Genomic DNA, 21,234 nt, shown 5'->3' on the forward strand with positions numbered 1-21,234 from the left:
AAATTTTTCTGATCAGACTTTCCAGACCGAAATTATCTCTGATCAAAGTTTCCAGACACAAAGGGTATCTGATCAGACTTTTCAGACCGAAGGCGTTTTGACCTGACCATCGTCAGACCATGGTCCAGACTCAATTTCAGACCAGACCTTGATCCCACTATGATCAGACTCAAGTGCGCTAGAAGAGGTTATGATCAGACCCAGTTGCGGTCAGACCCAGTTGCGCTTGTAGCCATTTATGATCAGACTGAAGCGTGCTCGAAACCGGTTCTGATCAAACTCAAGTGCGTTCAAAAAAATCTGATCAGAGAAAGATTTTACTAATGAACAAATCTCTTAATTTTGCTGTAATATATTCATTTCATAAAAACTGATGTTTGCAAAATTTAATTCATCTAAGGAAAACTCAATTATAAAAGTACTGCTTAAGGAAACGAAACGCAACTGCTGAGAACAAATTTTATTTAGTGTACCGTTTAGTGTATATTTTTGACTCAATGGATGTGATTAGACAGCTTTCCATAAGAAACATCTTGGTCTGCATTTGATCAAAATTTCCTCTGAAGGGGACCGGCCTTTGCTATTAGCTGGAATCTTTTTTTCTGATCAGAGCTATCGGACTTTAGATAAGTCTCTGATCACAACGCTGCTCTATTGTTGCCTCTTTGCAGAGCCAACATCTCTCAGTAAAAAAAAACAAAAAACTGAAAAAATAAGGCGCTCGAAATGGTCCCTGATCAGAACCAATTGCTTTCGAAAACATTTTTGATCAGACTCAAGTGCGCTCGAAGAGGTTATGATCAGACCCTATTGCGCTCGAAGTCGCACTGATCACAACCAAGTTTGCTCGAATCCGCCTTTGATCAGACTTTTTGGACCAAATTGCCCTCTGATCAGACCATCTCCAGACCATCGTCCAGACTGTAGTGCGCTCGAACTTCCGTCCAGACCCTGTAATTTCGGTCTGAGAACACACGGGTGTGCGCTCGACTGGCTCTGATCATAAACCAATTTGGGTCTGGACCTCAGCCTGGGCTTCGCCCTTGCGTTAAATAAAGAACAATACCGAATCTTATGTTTAAAAACGACGATACCGATTCTTCTTTTATGTTAAATAGCCCACAAAAACGACGATACCGACGTAGAAATAATTAGAGCTAACATCGTTTATGGTTAGAAAAAAATCCGACAACTGCTTGACTAGGGTCGTCAAGAAAGTTTGATACGCTGTACTTTTGAATATCTTCTCAATCACGTACGGTAAATTCTTATGCCGCAGGCTTTGAAAGAAGTCGGGCATTATATTATTTACATCATATAAGTCTGAGCGTAAATAACATCAAGTTTCTGATCAAATTTCACTTCACGTGTATTTGTCAAAAATATTGAAGGGCGCCATTTAGTGTTTATCTTAATTTTCAGACAAAATTGAACTTTGTACCGTAACACATACATTATTATAAGATATTGTTAGGCTGTAAGTCAAATCAATTGAGCTGTAACAATGCGTAAAATTCTTGACAAATTCTTTAGTGTTTTCATTTCTATGGTTAACAAACTCAAACTACCGTAACCTGTTTCATATTCAGATAGATAGACAAATATTAAGCTAGAGAATTTATCACGTATAAACTTACCATGTAGTCTTTCCTGACTTTTGGTTGCTATTGATTATAACTATTACTTATAAGATTTCTACAAAGTTTGCTGAACAAATTTCAAGATGGTTATTAGAAACCTACTGGCAAATTTCACCCAAAATGGTAAAGCTATGTAACCTTGCAAAGATTAAAAAAGCTTATATTGGAGCAAAATTATTAAATTGTAATTGTAATTATTTAGACGGAAAATTTAATCAAAAAATATATTTTGATTTATAATGGAAGGTTATCTTGAGAAATACACTAATGTTATTCACGGTTTTCGGTCGCGTTATTTTGTGTTAAAAGATGGATACCTTTGCTATGGAAAAACTAAAAATGAGTTGCCCCATTTATGTCGGGGTAGTGTCTGTATGGGAAAAGCTGTCATTAGAGCGAGTCAGAATCGAACCGGCGCCGGCGGAAACAGTGGTTACATTTTCACAGTGTCAGTTGGCAGAAAGAAATCGATTATTTTAAAGGTCGGTAAAAATTTATAGTCATGCTGATGATGCAAATAACGTCTCTCCTTCAGTCAGGGGGGGGGGGGGCAGTGCAGGGCATGGGCTTGCGGCCAAGTGGGGCGCAATCCGATTGCACGCCATAGAACAACAAGCTATAACAACTGATTTCTCAATTTGCCGTTTCTTAATTTTCGACTATATTAAAAAAACAAATTTGAAATAATCAGATTAAAGCATTTCGCTGTGATTCAATCTTTTTTCTGTTTCTATTGATGGTCTTTAATTCTAACTCCCCAACGAAGAATTTAACATTCATTTTATGTATTACTAGAACAGTTAAGATTCCAGTGATTCTGGAATCTTTATCGTGCAAGATCTTATCTGGTCTTACACGAACCTTAATTGTGTAAGATCCAATGAAATCGTTTTCAGTTTTTATAAGATAATAATTCAATTTTGCTGAGACTTTATCTTATAAGATCTGATAATGAGCTTATCAGTTCCTATAAGATAATAATTGAATTTTGCTGACTTTCGTTCTTATAAGATCCGATAAGTATCTTATCAGATCTCACTCAATAAAAACCTACGTAGGGCAGAATTTTTACCGTGTAAGATCTGATAAGACATGTTTTGATGATTTCAAAATTGCGGTATGAAAACAAAAAAAATAATCTGTCAACTAAACAATTATGAAACAAAGAAATGTTTGTGGAGCCTATTTTGGAGGCATTCTTATACTGAGCCTCAACTAAGTACTATGGCTAGCTTAGCAGTCCACAATAACTTTTGTCTTAGAAAAAAACTTCACCTTAATTTGATAATCACTGCTTCATTGAAAACCCTTTATACTCGAACAATCTTATTCGAAAAATCCAAGTTTCAAAAGACAATATAATATAATTTTTTCTTTGTTGCTCTGACACTTACGTCTCGCATGTATTAGCTTCTGAAGTGTTTTCAATTTGAAGAATATGCCATATTTAAAGCATTCTTTTTGTACAAGATCTGATATAAATTTTATCAAATAGATGAGTCATAACAGTAGTAAAACTTGGGGTGGTCTACCGCACACCAATAGGATCCCTCCCAGCCCCTACCAACTTCAAAATCATACAGCTTAGTGCTGGAAGCATGCCTACACTGCCGATCTACGGATACCAAAACTACTTAGACCAAATCACGCTAAAGGCAAAGCTGAGTAATACAAACTTATAGTACGATTGCCGTAAGCGATTCGCTGAGTAGTCATGCAATATTTTCCTAACTAATACATAATCTAACTAAGTTTTCTTTTTAAATCATTTAACAATAAGCCTGAAATAAGTCAACATGGCCCACATGGTAACTCGCGTAAAAGCATAATCACCTGGGTTACCTTGCCTTTTGGATTCCACTATAGTTTATCAAACACAAACAAACAAAACTATCTCACTTTTGTCTTTTCTATCAAAGCTATCTCAGTTCTGGTTTTATCAGACCTAATTAAACATTTCGCTCTATAAAAACAACGAAGAAGTAAACTTCTCTCATTTATCAAAAATAACCATCAAAAACAGTCTAGAAACCTCGGATAATTTCCGATATATTGTTTACAGCGCTCAAGTCCTAATTCCATCTCAGTTTTCCTTTGAGTTAAACACAAAGAGACGCAAAATTGATCAAAGAGAGGGCAACCTAACCACGCAAGTTCAGCCGAAAGGACTAGCACATTGGATTGACCAATTTACGGAATGGCAGTTTGCAGTTGTTGACCATGAGCCACAAAAGACACAGCAGCAATTCAGACGGTGTAATGACATACCATTTGAGCACCAACACATTTTGGTCTATTCAAACGATAATCCAAAACACATGGAGAAGATTATTAAATCCTATATCCGTCATGAGAGTAAAGTCCTCTTTGAGATCAAAGCCAGAATTTTTACGCCAACAAGCGCTTCCCAGACCTTCAATGAGCAGTTCTTGCGATTTAATTCATCAGATATTACAAGACGAGGAGATATCTTCGTGCAGTTCACAAGAAACGCTGATACAGTAATGAACAAATCACCTAAGCGTTGCAGCGCAATGGACATAGTATGGGAAATTGAACGACCTTGCCCGAATAGACGATTGGAATCTGCAAGCATGACAGAATATCAGAGGAGAATTTTGGCAAAAATTGAGAGCCTTGAGAGTACCAACTCCCCATTTAAACAAACTTTGGAAGACTATATTGATATTTTAGTGGGGATCAATTTACAGAACTGACCACTCAGTTTATTTGGAAGTTCAATGTGGAATGAACAACGCACAGTGCACATGCTGGGAATGTTGGGATGCCCCAATAGAGGATAATTGTGACGTATACGAGGAAAATTCCGATGAGTCATCAAAACAAACAAAGGAAAGCAGATAAAAGAAAAACTTCTATTCAAATCATTTTCTGTAAATGCACCCTGTTAAACAGTTTGTTACGTAATCACTTTCATGATAACTATTCCTGATAATAATAAAGTTTTAAGCAACTTTGAAATTGCATCTAAGTTGTTTCCTAAGAACGAAAGAACAAAGAATGCGTTTTTAGCTGTCTGTATGTTTATTGATGCAAACACTGATCTGCAAATCAATAACAAATTGGCTCCGCATGGAGGGTTGATAGGACCTGGTGACAGTAAATTGCATGGCTATTTGAAAAATTCAAAGATCTTGAGAACACATGCTGCTTTTCATTATGCTTACGGCTTTATGAAGGAACAATATGATATAGGACCTGGGTATGTCTACATGTTGTCGGAAATTCCAAGCCACTTTCTTCTTGGACTTCTTACAGGAATTATCTTTTGGATTTTGTCCAAACTGGTTTTTTGGTCCTACTTTGTAGCTCTTCCCTTTTGAATGAATAATTACAATACAGATAAATTTACACTGCATATCTCTAAGTTTGCATCTCTTCATTTATCTCAGACAAGCATCAAACGGGAAATTATTTTGAGAAAACGGTGTTGGAAAAAGTGGGTCAAAGATTTGCATTTGTACAAACCGAAATTGATCTCACAATATCTGAAGTAGAGCTGCTAGTAGAAGCATCTAAGTTATTGGAATATCTTATTTCAATATCGCAACAGTCCAAATTCAGCAACCAGAGCTACCTCCAAGAGCTACATTTTAAAAATGGGGGATGACTTGCCAGACTGTCAGTTGGATTTCGCAACCAAAAGTTTATTTGATCAGAACGACCAAGAAAGGCCACCGTGGAAGCTATATGGAAGCATAGAAAGATCATTAGTCTTTTACAGTTTACACATTTTTCTTTTACTCGGTGCCATAGCAGTTAGTCTCTGTTTTTAATTCATCACAAAGTTTTCAACAGAACGCCTTGAAAATTGGTCGCTGCTAGCATTCAATATTGGTTGTTTAATTCCAACTCCAAAATCAATAATGTTATAGTGACTGATCCTCATTTCTGTATGATGGTGGTAGGACCCAGTGGCTCAAGCTAAACTCGATTGGTTGCCGAACTCATCATTAAACAGAAAAAACTGTTTTACCCCTGCTTTGACAAAATAATATACGTTTATCAACATTGGCAAAAAAATTTATGACGAGCTCCACAATAACTTGGGCGCAGGAATCAATTTTATTCAAGGACTTGACTGGAGCAAAATTAATTCTACTCCCAATAAAGCTCGCCTACTGATAGTTTTTTACGACGTCTACACTGATGCAAGCCAGTAAGAGGAGTTTTTGCATTTAGCCATTTCTGGTCGACACAAGAACCAGCATGCAATAATACTGAAGCATAACTTGTATCAAGAGAGCCGAAACTCAAAAACCATTGACCTTAATGTTACTCACATGCTTTTGCAGAAGAATCCTAGAGATATCTTACAAATTGACGTACTTGGCCGTCAGCTAGGCAACCGCAAGCTTGTCTTATCGGCCTATAAATTAGCAACCAAGGAACCTTTTGGTCATTTGTTAATTGATCTGGATCCTAGATGCAGCGAGCATTTACGGCTGTGCTCCAAACTGACAGACCCTCACATAATATTTTACTGCTCAGAAATCTCGCAGAACAAACTTGAATTTGATGAATATTTCACATCATCGGACTACTTTCAAACTGCTTATCGACTTCAAACCTGTTCTGAAGCGCTTCGCAATACTTTACCTAATTGGTAATTTCATAAAATTCTTACTGGATTGTATATATAACATTGTTCAGGGAAATGTCTCATTAGCAAACAGTGTACTTAAAGAGAACAAATTACAAAAATTCAAAAACCTTCTTACAGTTCTGTGCAACAAGAAAGTTAAACTCAAACAGAAACGAAATTTTTTAGCAACAAATCAAGGACTGCTGCTTGTTAAGTTGATCTACGAGCCATTTCAGAGTCATTTTGAAATGAACAATTGCAATAAATCGATCGCTCAAAAATTCATTCTCATTTCACAACAAACATACAATGAGCTGCTAAACGCAAACAACACAATAAAACAAGGGTCCCCATCAGTCGAAGAAGTTTTACTATTAGACAGCCGGGCAAATGAATCTGATATTGCAGCCCAATTGAGCGTTGCAGCTACATTAAACAGAAAGAACTTAGAACAAAATCAGATCAGGAACCTCGTGAAATGGTAGCCAATGAGCATCTTCAGACGAATTTGAGCGTAAACTAGGCGAAACAAATTGTAGAAGAGTTATTGTCAGCTGGCATGTGGATTGGTAAAGTTGAAAAATCCAAAACAATTATCAAACTACTGCAAAATTCAGACACAATAACTGTTGACAGGCAGACTGGAAGAATACAAAGCAGAGGAGGCCCGCCATCAGATAGCAATCTATATGACTTGCTGATCAATATCCAGCATCCAACAAAAAAAATTTCCAGAGGAGATCTTGAATTTATAAAGGAATTAAAGATTGCACAACATCTGATTGCAAACACAAACGCCAAAGCAGTAAGCCCAAAGCTGACAAGAGACTCTAACACCACATGGCTCTCCATATTTGCATTCAAAATTTGAAGATCTTATCAGCGCAATTTATCAAACTGCTTCTAATATTAGGCGGAGTAGAGAAAAATCAAGGCCCAACAAAGAAACTTAAATGTGCAAAATTGCAAGAAACTATTAAGAAAAAGTACAAAAACCAAGCCCCTTTATTACTGCAAGATATGTGGTTGGGTCCATGATCAAAGCTCTGGGCTGCTTAATGCAAACGAATCCAACAGCTATGGATTTAACTGCACCAAATGCAAGCGCGAAAGAGTTGTATCAGCAGCACTTTCAAACAGCAAGGACCTACAAAAAGTACATAAATTTTTCACGGAAGTCAATCATCCTTCTGCATATGGCAGCATTAACCGGTTAATCAAGGAAACTGGACTCAGACGGCAGACTGTCGAAAACTAACTAACACACAACTCAACATATAACAAATTCAAACAAACGCGACACCGTTTTCCACGACTTAAAGTACAATTCTACTGGTTGAACGAAATCTGGTCACTAGATCTTGCTGATATGCAATTTCTAGCCAACGACAATAGGAATACTCGTTATCTATTAGTGACTGTCGATAAATTGAGTCGCTTTCTGCGGGTTCAACCAATGAAAGATAAGTACGCCTCAACAACGAGGCGTGCCTTTGCCACCATGATATCCAAAACAAAACCCAAAAAAGTGTGGACTGATGATGGTAAAGAATTTCTAGGTTCATTTAAAACACTTTGTGAGCAAATAGATATAATCATATACCGAACAAGAAACGAAAAAAGTGCATATCCAGAACGCAACATCCGATCAATCAAATCATTAATACATAAATATTTAAACGAAAACCACACGAGCGCTTACATTGACAACTTGCAGAGCTTCGTAACGGTATTAAACGCCCGAGTGAACAGGACAACAGGGCTTGCACCAAAGAGCGTCACAAAGCAACATACAAGCTATTTAGTATCACTCAACTTGAACGATAAGATCCAGAAACCACGTTTTTCTGTTGGTGAAACTGTTCGTATTAAAAGAAACATCGAAGCATTTCACCGTGGTTACAAAATTCAATTCAGCCATGAGATATTTAGAATAGATAAGATTCTCACTCTCAACCCTCCAACCTATCGAGTAGTTTCCCACGAGAGAAGCGAACAAATCTACGACAGATTTTACGAATCTGAGCTGACAAAATTTTCGTCAACATAAAAATGGTTAGTGTAGAAAACTCGAATAGTTTCTCGATAAATTTAATCTCCAATTCCTCCACATACACCTATCCCGGAAACACAATGTCATCTTTCACCAACTTGCTCCCCAGATCAATTGACCTCAACAAAAAATTCGGTCAATGGCAAGTGGCGTTGGTAGAAATCTCATGGCCAGCAAAATTCAAAATTGTAACGCAAAGAATTATACAGCTTCATCAACTTCAAAATGAAAGTTCAGATTCAGCTGACAGCAACGACGACGACGACGACGACGACGACCACTCAATACAACCAACAATTGCTGACGAAATATACGTCCGAATAGGTCGTCGCCGCCGTCACCATGGAACAACCAAAGCAGCCGCAACTTTTCAAAAAACTCGAAACTTGAGAAACAAAATTGAAGCTGGCTATTACCCAACTCTTGACCACTTGATGACAAATATTTATATAAAATCCTTTGGAAGTAAACGAGAGTTTTGGCCAATGAAATGGAGCGTGTCGAGTCATAGTCAAAAGCTAAAACTATTGTCCACAGACAACATGAGCGGTATCCTATCAACAGAAGATTATCAAACGGCCACAAGCGAAGGAGAGAAAACAGAGGGAGATGAATCAAGCAGAGCAAAAGGTCCATCTGGTATTGAACTTCTTTCTACAGAACTTCAAAACATTCTCGGAACCAGTCTCCTGAAACTAGGAGTCGAGCCTAAATATCCAATTGACCTACTGGGTGGGCGACATACGATGTTTGTTTACTGTGATCTCATCCAAGATGAAATTCTCGGAAGCACTCTCACTTCACTTCTTAGATCCGTACCCATAACAAAAGTTACCAACAAGAATGAAAACACACCATTCATATTTCATCATTCTTTCTCCAACCTGCAGGGGAAACCGGTTGTGAAGTCATCATTTCAATCAATAACCATAACAATTCGCGACGAAACAGGCCAATTAATGCCATTTCTATCAATCGGTCGCATTTGGCTAACACTACAATTTCAATTTTTACCTAATTAAATCATTCTTCACACAGCCAACGGTAAAAGCAGTCGCTACGAATCAATATTGAATAATGGACGCACACTATGACGCACAAATTGCGAGAAATCCAGACAACTATGTTACACACGGCGGCCCCACAAGGCAACTTGGTTCAGGCGCTGCTGGCCTTGGCGCCCTCGCTGTGAGAATTGGTCGATACACATTACCACTTTTGAGAAAGTATGCGCTTCCTTTTGCTAAAACAGTTGGACGGAATTTGGTGAGCGCTGCAATCCCTGAGATTGGAGAAATAATGCCAGGAAAGAAGCGGCTGAGAACGGTCGCAGAAATTTCTATCAGGAAATCACATTCTAAAGGTATAGCAGACACCGTCACAGGAACACGAGCGCCGCACGCGCGGGGGCGGAGAACAGCCGCGTCGGACGGGCGAATCCGCGCTGCCGTTCCGCCCGCTCGCCTGCCGACCGGCGGCAGTCATCCTAAACAAACACTCTTATCAGCAAACAAACAGCAGATAAAAACATCTTCGGCACAAAAGCGACGAGCGAGTGCGCCCACTTCTAAAGAAACAAAACCCAAACGCAGTCGGAAAGAAATTTTATCTAACATACGGTACTAAAAATGGCCGAGTTTACGAGCCTAGCAACCGATATTGCAAAACCAGTAACCCATACAGCTCTTGATTTTTTAGAAATACCCAATGTTCTAGTTAACTATGAGAGTGGATTGGATCAAGAAATTTACCCACAAGTGGGTTCACGAGGGCCAACATTGGACTTTTTAATCAGTGGAGACCAACGCAACTGCCTGGACCTTAACAACATACAATTGGGGCTTCAAGTAGCAATTAATACAGCAGAAGGGAAAGATCGCGTAAAAATAAATGATGCTAGCAAAGTCGTGTTTGCTAACAACACACTCCATAGTCTGCTTTCTCAATTTGAAGTATATGCTAATGAAATTCTGATCTCTGACAGCAACAACAGTTATCATCATCGTGCATTTCTCGAGACAGAGCTGACAACAAACAGCGATAGTAAGGAGACGTCGGCGGCCTGTCAAGGTTACTGTTACAATCCTGAACCCTCCTCTGATGCCAACAAATCTGAATGGCTTCAGAAACGAATGAAATCTACCTTGGAAACATAATATGTCTCCAGTTTTTACGGGACCCTTTATGTAGATTTTTTCAGCTGTGAAAAACTGATGATCCCGAAAGTCGATATTTGAATTAAACTTTGTCGCGCTAAAAACGAATTTAGCTTGGTAGGCTTAGGCGATGACGCTGACCAGTTGTTCACAGCAGTTATAGAAAAATCTTCATTATTTGTTCGCAAAATAACCGTAACTGAGTCTGTTCGACTTTCCATTGAGAGAGCATTTATTAAAGCCCCAGCGAGATATCCTTACATCGAATCCCTATGCAAGAGTTTTATTATGCAGTCGGGGCAAAATTCTTTTGTCAAAGAGACCATATTTGGTACGGAACCCATCAGGCGACTAACATTGTGCATGATGGCAAACGACAAGTTCGAGGTTCAAAGAACTTAAATCCTTTTTTGTACGATAAGTACGATTTAAAAAGAATCGAAATTAAACGCGGTAACGGCTTACCAATAGCAGGCACTCCAATAGACACCGAGAGCAATGTTCGTATATATCACAACAGTCTCTCAGCACTCGGCTTCAAAAACGATGGGAACAAAATTTCTCTAGAAGATTTTGTAAACAAATTTATTGTGACTTTTGAATTGACATCATCACAGGAGGCATCAAAAAAACCTCACATTATTCCCGGAACCAACAGGAGCACCTATTACTCTCAAATTAGTCTTCTCTGAGGCTCTTCCAGAAGCGGTTGAGCACTTTATGATTGGGGAACGCTTCAGTCAAGTGTTCATTGACGCAAAAAGGAATGTTTCCAAGAACCAAACAATATTCAATGGATAATGTCAGCTTAAAAAAACTTTGTGAGAAATTTTCGCCTGCTCAAATTTTCTTTTGGAGGTGTCTGGTCAGCCGACAATTTTCCAAGAGTAGAAAAAGGGCCACGTTTTCAGATAATTAACACCTCGCCTGTTAAACTTAATGGAACTCACTCGATACTACTTGTTGCAATAAGCGCATTTGTATCTACTATAGACAGGCAACGGAAAAAGAAACTGATATCATTTGTTAACATAATAATTTGGAATAGCCTCGACATTCCATTGAGTTTCTTTATAGATTTCTATAAAAGATTGGGCTTGCTTTACTCTAATAATTTCGCTAAGTATACCATACATGAGACTGCTTCTTCCCCTCACCCACAATCTCCCTCCTCCAACCTATGCGGACTCTACTGTATATACGCCTTATTAAAAACTTTTGAAAAGATAGGGCATGCCCATTACGGAGACGCAAGCGACCGCCTCAAGGCAACGAAGCAGTTAAAACTAATCCTTGAAACAGCAGTAAAAACTATTGGATTGATTAACGAATTAAATTTGATAAGATATTTTTATACCAAACTGCAGTGAAACTATACTTTGAAATTTTTGTACTAAAATTTTAACCCACAAAAATTATTCTGAATCTGAGTATTGAACAATCATCGGAGATCGCTTGGGAGGCACTAATTCAAAATAACTCTCATCACAATTATCTACATCATCATCATCATCATCAACGACACTTTGAAAAGATATACAATCCTGAGCATTGCACTCCTCGGCTTCGTCAAGAACGAAAGGGTTCCTCCAGCCCTCTTTCTCGCGACAATCATCGTCTTGGTCACTGAGTTCGCTCCAATTCACTACTGCCTCCTGTTCATCATATTCTCGCGGAAAAAACCCGGGGTCAGGTGGGGCTAAAACAAAACGAAGTTAGAAACCTATAATTCAAATAAAACAAAGTAAAATAACCATAACCAAAGGAGGAGCTTGATGGAGAACTTCCGGACACCGATTCCAAATCAAAGGATGACAGTTCCCCAAACTCGGTAAACGGCTCCTCTTCATCAGTCGAGTCGCAGCTGTCATCATCGTCGACAATATCAGTACAACCATCAGAGCCAAGTCTTGAGTTGCTCGGCAAAAATTGAGGCTTCTGCTGTAGACTATAATGACCGAAAGGAAGCGTATCCACGCCATTCGCAAGTATAAATCGCTTGTCATCGAAACAACTTGGAGCCATTTTATTTGTTGTAGTAACTGTGATCTGATGATTGGATGAATGAATCCTTGTCATTGGAACGCGGCTGCTGATACCAATTTGAAGACATTCGATGTATTTCTCGTGATGCAGAGTTTTTTTCAGGACTTTTTGAATTCTTTTTGCATTTTGTTTAGCACCACTCGCAAATTTGATGCTGTGCATTTTGGACCGCAAGATTACGCTTTCTTCTAAAACAGCCCCATTTAACTCATCCGTCAATGTTAAAGGATCCTTTTTATTTGTTGGATCAAAGAGAGGATGCGAAGTTGGGTAGTCGCTGAGATCCAGCAAGTGCTTGAAATCTTGCATGTCTCTGCAGAGATCTTCAGTTTCTACGCGATAGAGAAGCGAGTCAGTGTCCTTATACGTAACACAAATTCGCATGCCGTATCTAGGTCTCAACTCGTTATAATGAAAATTGTATAGAGCAAGCTTTGAAAGATCCAGGATCACTGCTCCAACAGGCGCTGATTTGTCCCACTTTATATTTGGTACAGATAAATAGACCGAGCACAAGTTCTCAGTAATAAATTGAAAAGATTTGAAGGTTGGCTTCGACGTAAGTTTCGAGGCTTTGCTTTCTTCAGAAACAAATTGAATATTTTTTTCCAATTCATTTATTCTCCATTGTTTTACCAAAACATGCGTTAGACATCAGTTTGTAAAAATTTTTCTCAAAGCCTGTTGCCGCCTGTTTTCAGAGTGGTCGTCATGAAATGATGCTGGGTAATCTATGTCTACTTCAACAAAATAGCCCAAACTATTGTCTGTCTTATAGGTGTCGATGAGTTGTTGTTGTTGAAATTATGCAAATCTTTACTGTTGGTCCGGAAATGACGAAGCGCCCCAACTCTATTCAATCCCCCTTTTATCGCTTTTTCGCAGAAAAGAAGCATATCAACAGCCGATAACAACCCAAGTTCAACTTCGGTGGTTACCAACATCGCATTTCAGCAAAGATTGGGGGCACTATAGAAGTAAGCTGGATCCAAACGGTATACCTTAAAACAAACAGATCGGAACAATTCAAATACATCAGCAAGTAGGAAAACGTCACTTTGCAAATGCGCATCGTGATAGTCGCCAAAAGAGTGCATTTGAACAGATGATACATGTCAACTGCTTTTCTGTACATCTCTTCCGTAATATCTATCTTCCCTAATAAAGTATTTCTCCAGTCTTCACCGAAAGGGGGCAGACCAATTTCATCGAACTTTTCGAAACAATTCAGATAGCAGTAGGGAAGAGTCCTTTACTCCTAATTTTTCTGAAGTCGGAATTGGAAAAGCTTTGAAACTGATGTCGAAGAAGTTTCAAAACATCATCTTGAAGTATCTGCGCTAAAGAATCAAGACCTGAAGCCATAAAGTTGAAACTATCAAGAAATCGAATTTCGTTCCGAACAATTCTTTCAACACCACATTTGTTTATATAACTACGTATTGGAACTTGAACCGAAAATGAAATAAACGTTTCCTCAGTTCTTGAAATTGCCGAAAGAATTTCGTTATCCTTCAACTTGAGGTAATTGACAATGTGATGCGCATCATAACGAGATAGATTGTGGAAGAAAACATGGAGGAAAGATCCTACGGTAACCTTCAAATTACACGCTTTGTGAGCCACCCCAAAAACTGTTCCTGTTAAATGACAATGATGGATAACATTATCGTCATCCATTTCAAAGCATTTTTGACAAATGCAACAGGGGTTGACCCAATGTTCAATAAGCTCACGTTTTTCTGGATTTGATAGTTTCAGAAAGCGAAAGCCTTGGCGTTCCGATTCCGTCAATTTGACCCAGCTCCGCAAAGTGTCCATCAAAACTGCAATACAATCTTGGCCTCTATAAAACTTTTCAATGCGGACCTCAGAATTTCTGCTAACAACGAGAACAACACCAAAACTACAGGGATACTCATTTTCGTTAACACAACTTGATGCACGTCCATTATTCAGGCCGTTTTCAATAAGCAACTCAAAGGATTCGAATGAATCTGTGCGCACATCAAGAGCTTCTAAGTCCGCATACACAACAAAAGGACACTTGAAAGTCTTTTGCCAGTTCTTAAATTTTACTGTTGAGCCATCTTTGGGCATTTCAATAACTTGCGGCTTATGGTGCTCACAAAGAGATTTGTGAAGTTTTATTTTTTCTCGTGCAATGCTCTGCAGACAGCGCTCGCAAAACTTTTTTATATATTGTTCTTCGACCTCGCCGTGGCTGGAGATCGGAGCAAAACTTTCATTACACTATCCAGATTTTTAATCAGACAGTAATGCCAATTGTTCTCTTCAGATAGGAGAAGCAAATTTATCCGCTTCGCGGAATTTTTGTACTTTGTCAAGTAAACAGGGTAAATCTTTTTTTGTTCGAACGCGAATACATTGATTTTCAAGTGATTGTTTTTCTCAAACGTTGGAATGTCAGCTAAAGCTATTGGCATTTTTCGTGGATTGTAAAATAAACGGCTGAGGTGTTGCCGATAACTTTGAGGCTTTTCCTGATTTTGTATTACCGGAAAAAGTGCAGCTAACACCGAGTAAAGGAAGCACAGATTGTCTTTCCAGTTTCTAATGTTAAGAATTGACTTGCGTTGATTTTCAAGTTCTGGCGGCGAAGCGATATAAGAACCAGCCCGAAGAGGCGCAAATTTCGAATTTTTTAGTTCAACCAGGTTTAGTTTTTCAATTACCCAGCCACTACCAGCCGTGCAGAAAACGTTCATTTTAGACAAATGGTTATCGACGTGCGAATAATATTTGTCAGCGGTTACAGTTGTTGAGAGACTTTCCATTGGACTGTGGACGTAGCAGACAGTGATATCGTCTGTTTAGGGCTTGACAAAACTTACTTCAATGCAAATTTCAAACTTAATTGTAATCATAGTTTCCAACTTTTTGCTAACAAAACCTTCAATGACAGTTTCGTTATTCACAAGGAACTCAAAAGGGTCGAAGCTAGAGTCGTTTTTCATATTCAATCGAAAAGACTGAAAATGTTCTCGCACAGCTTTTCTCTCACGCTCCAACACAAACTCATGGCTCTGCTGTAATTCTGATGGATTAGTTCTACGTGTAGAAGCGACAACTGAGGCAGAGCAGTGATTCTGCCAGTCCTCTTCAAGACCGAAAAGCGTTTGGCAAGAGGTGCATCTTACCGAAAGATTATATTTATGAGTATTCTTGAGATGACGGACTAAATTTTTGCCAAGCGTAAAAGTTGTTGGGCAATGACCGCATCGAAAAGTTTTATCAGGAAGCTCGGAGTGCTTTTGATGTTTAGGAATAAGAAGGTCTTTTCGTTTGGAAAGGTTCTCGTTGCAAAAGTCACATTTCACCATAGTTCCTAAACCAAAATTTATTATGGAGATTTATCCCAATGTCACTAACAAAATCTGCCTAAGTTAAGTCTGGCAAGGCTTTAACTAGCAAGACACGCCTTCCAAAAAAATTCTGATTAAATTTAATTAGAGGATAAGGAACAATTTTTGTTCGATTATCCTGCAATCCTTGTAGCAGTTTGGCCACAAGGAAAGTTCTGGCGTTGTTCTATGAACAGCGCCGGAAAAGATGCAAGGGTCCAGTTTGTTGAAAACCGGGAAGCCAAGCATCTTTTATAAGTTTTAGTCCCGAAGTGGATGGAGGATAGTCTAGAAACAGACACCGAAAAACTGGCGTTTTTCGAAGTCTGTTTCCTAACAATCCTCCACCCGACTTCTGCCGGGTCCCTTCGACGAGAGGTAGCCAGGTCTGACAAAAGTCAGAGGGAGGTTTCAGTACCCTTGGTGAAGTATTAGACAAGTACAGGAAACAAAAAGAACAAAACCAAATAATTTGATCATCAACATTGATCATCAAATTATTTGATTCGGTCCTTTTTGCAACTAGCAGATCTCTCACAACACCAAGAAAACTGAACATTGAACTCTTAAGTCTCTTTTACAAGTAAAAAATAAATAAACTAAACAAGAGCTAAAAGAATGCATCAATTTTTTTGGAATATGTCATTCACAGAGACATAAACGGTCCGTCCCGTGACAGGCAGGACTACTAAAGAGTGCGTATAATTTTAGGTCAATTGCACCCCCCTAACTCTCAAAAATACGGAAGAGCACAACTCTTCGAATTCTCTTGGCATAAAGTTCCTGCTGCATTCGAGGCGGTCTAATCATATAAACAGGAGTATTTGCTCCATATTTAGCAATTAGAGATATCTTTGAGCATTTGCAAGCACCATCCAGATTCAACTAAAGCAGAGCAGCTTTAAAGAAAAGAGTGCGACGCAAACAAAAAACGGTGGGATCATAATATACTAAATTAAATAAGAAAGGCAAAAATATTAATGATAGGAACTGTGATAATTATTGATACCAGTAAGAACTCTTTACAGCTTCATTTAAATACAAAGTATTTGCAATCCGAAATCAGTATGGCGCTGACCATAAACTTGATAAATTATTCACGCCAAAAAAGATCAGCCCAGACGCAAAGGAAGAACTTCGTTCTTCTTTCTTGGTAAAAAAAAGGAAGAGCTTTGCTCTTCGGGAGAACCTGGCATAAAGTTCCTAAAGCCCCAAATCCTTCAATAAGTTTGTTTTTGTTAAATTCTTTAACATCCCAAACACCTAACGTCTTTTAGCAGAGTTTGCCTTTGACACCAAAAACCCCCACCTCGTAGAATTCTATTATATTTTGCAATCTTTGTTTCACAGTAGAAGGAGAGAAAGTCAGAGAGAGACTAGTGTTACTATTCAGAGGTTTAAGCAGTTGAGAAATAAAATCATATGAGTATAGCTTGGCCTCGGGTATTGAAATCAGACAACCGCAAATGATAAGAGTTCCTAATTTATTAAAGAAAGTTGAATTAAGATAATTGAAATATTAGCATTTCCGTGTCATCAAAGGAGAATTTGTTCACGCCAAAAGATATAATTAACTAAAGTAATCAAAAATCACGCCACAATGGGGTGATCAATGTATGAATACGGAATATTGGGATCCCCCAGCTATTAAAATGCCAAAATATTTTTCTTTTATGCAAACAATTAGAATTATCGCAAAAAGATGACCACTATAAAAGGCGGCCACCGAGCAACCGATTCATCTTTTCACCCAAATATAAAATCTAAACGAATCAAACTGATCAGGCATGGAAAGTACAGCGGGATACTTCTTCGAATATCGAACGTCAACGCGATTGCTTAGAGTGTCAAGAGATCAATCGGAGGACGGGAGCAATATCGAGATCACACTGTTCAAGTTTGCGAACAGTGAACGGTATCTAAACCAATCAGTTTCGGTGCCTGAGCACCACTTCACAGAAGTAATGGATTCGTGTACCCTTGATTCGGACATATTGAAAGTTATCTGTGAGGGAAATTCAATAGTGAGGGGAGAATTGTGGTTAACTTCAACGCTTGCGAGCGAATGCGGTTTGACAGTAAGAACTGCGAAGTGATTCGCGATATAAAGGGTAATAATTTGTTTCATCTATGCTGTAGTCTATTATAGGTTGAAGCTGACAGGTTTTAAAACGGTATATGGCTGGCTTGATGTAAGCAATAGGATTGATAGATAAATGTCTAGATAATTTTGTTTCTATTTAGATTCCGACACCACGTATTACCGGTTCGCGGTCAAATACTTTGACCCCCAGGACATCATCTTGAGTGTCTTCTTCTACTTTAGGAAGTTTTGCCTAAATGGAGATATGTGGGAGCTTAGGTATACTGCAATGCATTTGCGAGAACTGACGGCCCTAATGATCTACCACAGACAGTACAATCGAGCGAAACGAGAGAGAATCACTAAACGAATGATTCCTATTGCTGAAGTCAAACCAACCAAAAGGGTAAGGAGTGAGAGCGAAAACAACCCACCCGAGGTTGTTGACTTGGCGTCAGAGGATGATTTGCCTCTAAAAAATTTCAGAGAATCATCAGATTAGAACTTTAGAAACTTAATCAAGAAATTGAAAACTTGTAACTTTGTGGAAAGTGTATACACTAATACTTTTGTAGTACTATATATTGTTTAATTCTCTTATTATTCCAAAACAACTCCATCTAAATTAGAAATCTTTGGTTCAAATTTTGTCTTTCGTACTTCAGCATAAAACGGTTGATTTCGGGTTGATTTCATTAGACAAGTCTAGATAAAGTTGGTTTTATTTGACGAGAACAAAACACAAAAAGTGGTGAATGAAAATCAGACAATAAAAATTTTTTTGTCTTCTTTTGTCTACTGTTGAATTGTTTTGGGTTCATTTTTATTTTCACCAAATAAAGATTTGGTAAATTGAGCACACAAGACAAAGAAGCACAACGGACATCAAGCAAACTGGTCAATTTGCAATATGTCAAACTCAAATATAAAGCAGTGAATAATGAGCTAACAAACGAACTTTGTATGAACTAACCTTGATGAAGTTTGGTATATGTTTGCGAAAAAAATGTGCCAAAAAGATGCTCCTGTAGTACGGTGGTTTAGGCTAAAAAGCTATAAGAAACACCTAAAAGGTATATAAAGCACCAAATGATTGGGTTCGAGACTGATTGGTGAAGGGAGACATTGTCTGTGCGGTAGACCACCCCAAATTTTACTACTCATAACTTTCTGAATGTTTATCTGACAAGATCTTATAACATTCTTACAAAAAATTACACGATAAACATTTTTGTCAGGCAGAGTTTTTATCCTGTAAGATCCTATAAGGCTGAACTTTTATCCTGTAAGATCTAACAGAAGTGAACTTTTATCGTGTCAGATGTTATCAAAACTGATAAAAAATTTTATATCTTACATGACCTGATGAATTGTCTTACGAAGTCTTAGTCAAGCTGCGCATAATCTTAGTATTTTTAGGGCAATTTTTTATAAAAATTGTAAGATCCTGCACGATAACAATTGAAAAGTCTTGGGAAACCTTCTTTAGTTTCAAATTGCAACAGCGCAAATGACAACTTTCAATTTTTTTATCCTATGACGTAGTGCAAGTTTTTTTAGTTAGATTATTGTTTAATTATAATAAAATATAAGCTTTAAAATTGAGCGTAATGCAAATTTTGATTTTGATTTCGTTTGTACTGATTTTTTGCCCTCAGTTCAATTCGACCTTTGGTGATGGTGATGCTGCAATAGGTCATCAGGGAACGAGAAAAATCGTGATTCACTCACATCATAGTTAGGGTTGTTTAAAAAAGATGGCATGTAAGTCGCCTCAAAACGGTTTAATTTTTTTTCTACCGTCAAATATTCAAAGTTGTCATTTTTCAGCTTTGAGTGCAACGTTATGTACAAAATTCAGTTAAACCATTTTTGCCGTTGTCCTCTGAATGTCTATTCAGTCTAAAGTAAAGCTCAGACAAGGCCCTTGATAAAAAAACCTAACAGCATATGTACCAAATGATGTACAATACTCCTCAGATCAGGAGACCAAGCATCTGTTTGAGTAAAAAACAATAACGACTAAATGGAAGTTTTTGCTGATTTGTTTCTTCTCTCTCCAGTTGAGGTTTAAAATATGTTTACTTTACTCGGCTGTCCTTCACTTCTAATTTGGGTTCAGTGTCACCACATATGCTTCCTCGATTACTCTCTAATTTTGTTTCAAACTTTATTAGTTTGTTTATTTTCATGTACCTACTGATTTTTTTCACGGGCTTTACATTTGCTCTGTTTGTTTGCAACTTGTTGAAAAACAATTATTGACACGTTTGTTGAGTTCCGGTTATAAATTGATCTGCTTGTTTTTCTGTACCTCTTTTTGGTTTTAAATATTCCATGTTGATTTTCGAGCCTGGCAACGCGTCCTCTCTTTTTTGTTGTAACGGCTACTGCTGATTCAATACCTACCGATGCTGATCCACTTTTTTTCAAGCGCCAATCGGATATTCAATGGACATTTCAGACAGTTCTCTCCAACATAACTTTTTGACAAATCTGACACTTTCTCGCTAATGGATTTTTACAAAAAAAACTAGGATCTTTAATAATGATTGATAATTAAGAAGTGAGTTGACACCTTTATATTTTTATCTTGTACTTGTTATTTTCCTTGTTTTGATAAGAAAAAGCAGACTTGAGATCGGTTCTGAAATTAATAGCTGTAATGGCTGCCTCAGCAAAATTATACTGCGGTAATTATACTCTGAAATTATACTGCGGTAATTATACTCTGAAATTATACTCTGAAATTATACTGCCGTAATTATACTCTGAAATTATACTGTCGTAATTCTACTCTGAAATTATACTGCGGTAATTATACTCTGAAATTATACTGCCGTAATTATACTCTGAAATTATACTGCGGTAATTAAACTCTGAAATTATACTGCGGTAATTATACTCTGAAATTATACTGCGGTAATTATACTCTGAAATTATTCTGCGGTAATTTTACTCCGAAATTATACTGCCGTAATTATACTCTGAAATTATATTGCCGTAATTATACTCTGAAATTATACTGCCGTAATTATACTCTGAAATTACACTGCCGTAATTATACTCTGAAATTATACTGCGGTAATTATACTCTGAAATTATACTGCGGTAATTATACTCTGAAATTATACTGCCGTAATTATACTCTGAAATTATACAGCCGTAATTATACTCTGACATTATACTGCGGTAATTATACTCTGAAATTATACTGCCGTAATTATACTCTGAAATTATACTGCGGTAATTATACTCTGAAATTATACTGCGGTAATTATGCTC

General features: G+C 37.8%; 1 protein-coding gene across 3 annotated transcripts in view; it reads left to right on the forward strand.

The window, feature by feature from the left end:
* Positions 1–1,645: 1,645 nt before the first annotated feature.
* Positions 1,646–21,234, forward strand: part of LOC142354671 (oxysterol-binding protein 1-like) — a 40,473-nt gene continuing 20,884 nt past the window's right edge. For all 3 annotated transcript variants that reach the window (XM_075407024.1, XM_075407025.1, XM_075407026.1), the window contains exon 1: positions 1,646–2,122. In XM_075407024.1, the coding sequence (XP_075263139.1) occupies positions 1,880–2,122 (243 nt within the window). In that variant the 5' untranslated portion in view covers positions 1,646–1,879. The remainder of the gene's footprint in view (positions 2,123–21,234) is intronic.

This window comes from Convolutriloba macropyga, chromosome 15 (genome assembly GCF_964194025.1).
Source record: "Convolutriloba macropyga chromosome 15, txConMacr16.3, whole genome shotgun sequence".
NCBI classification, from domain to species: domain Eukaryota; kingdom Metazoa; phylum Xenacoelomorpha; order Acoela; family Convolutidae; genus Convolutriloba; species Convolutriloba macropyga.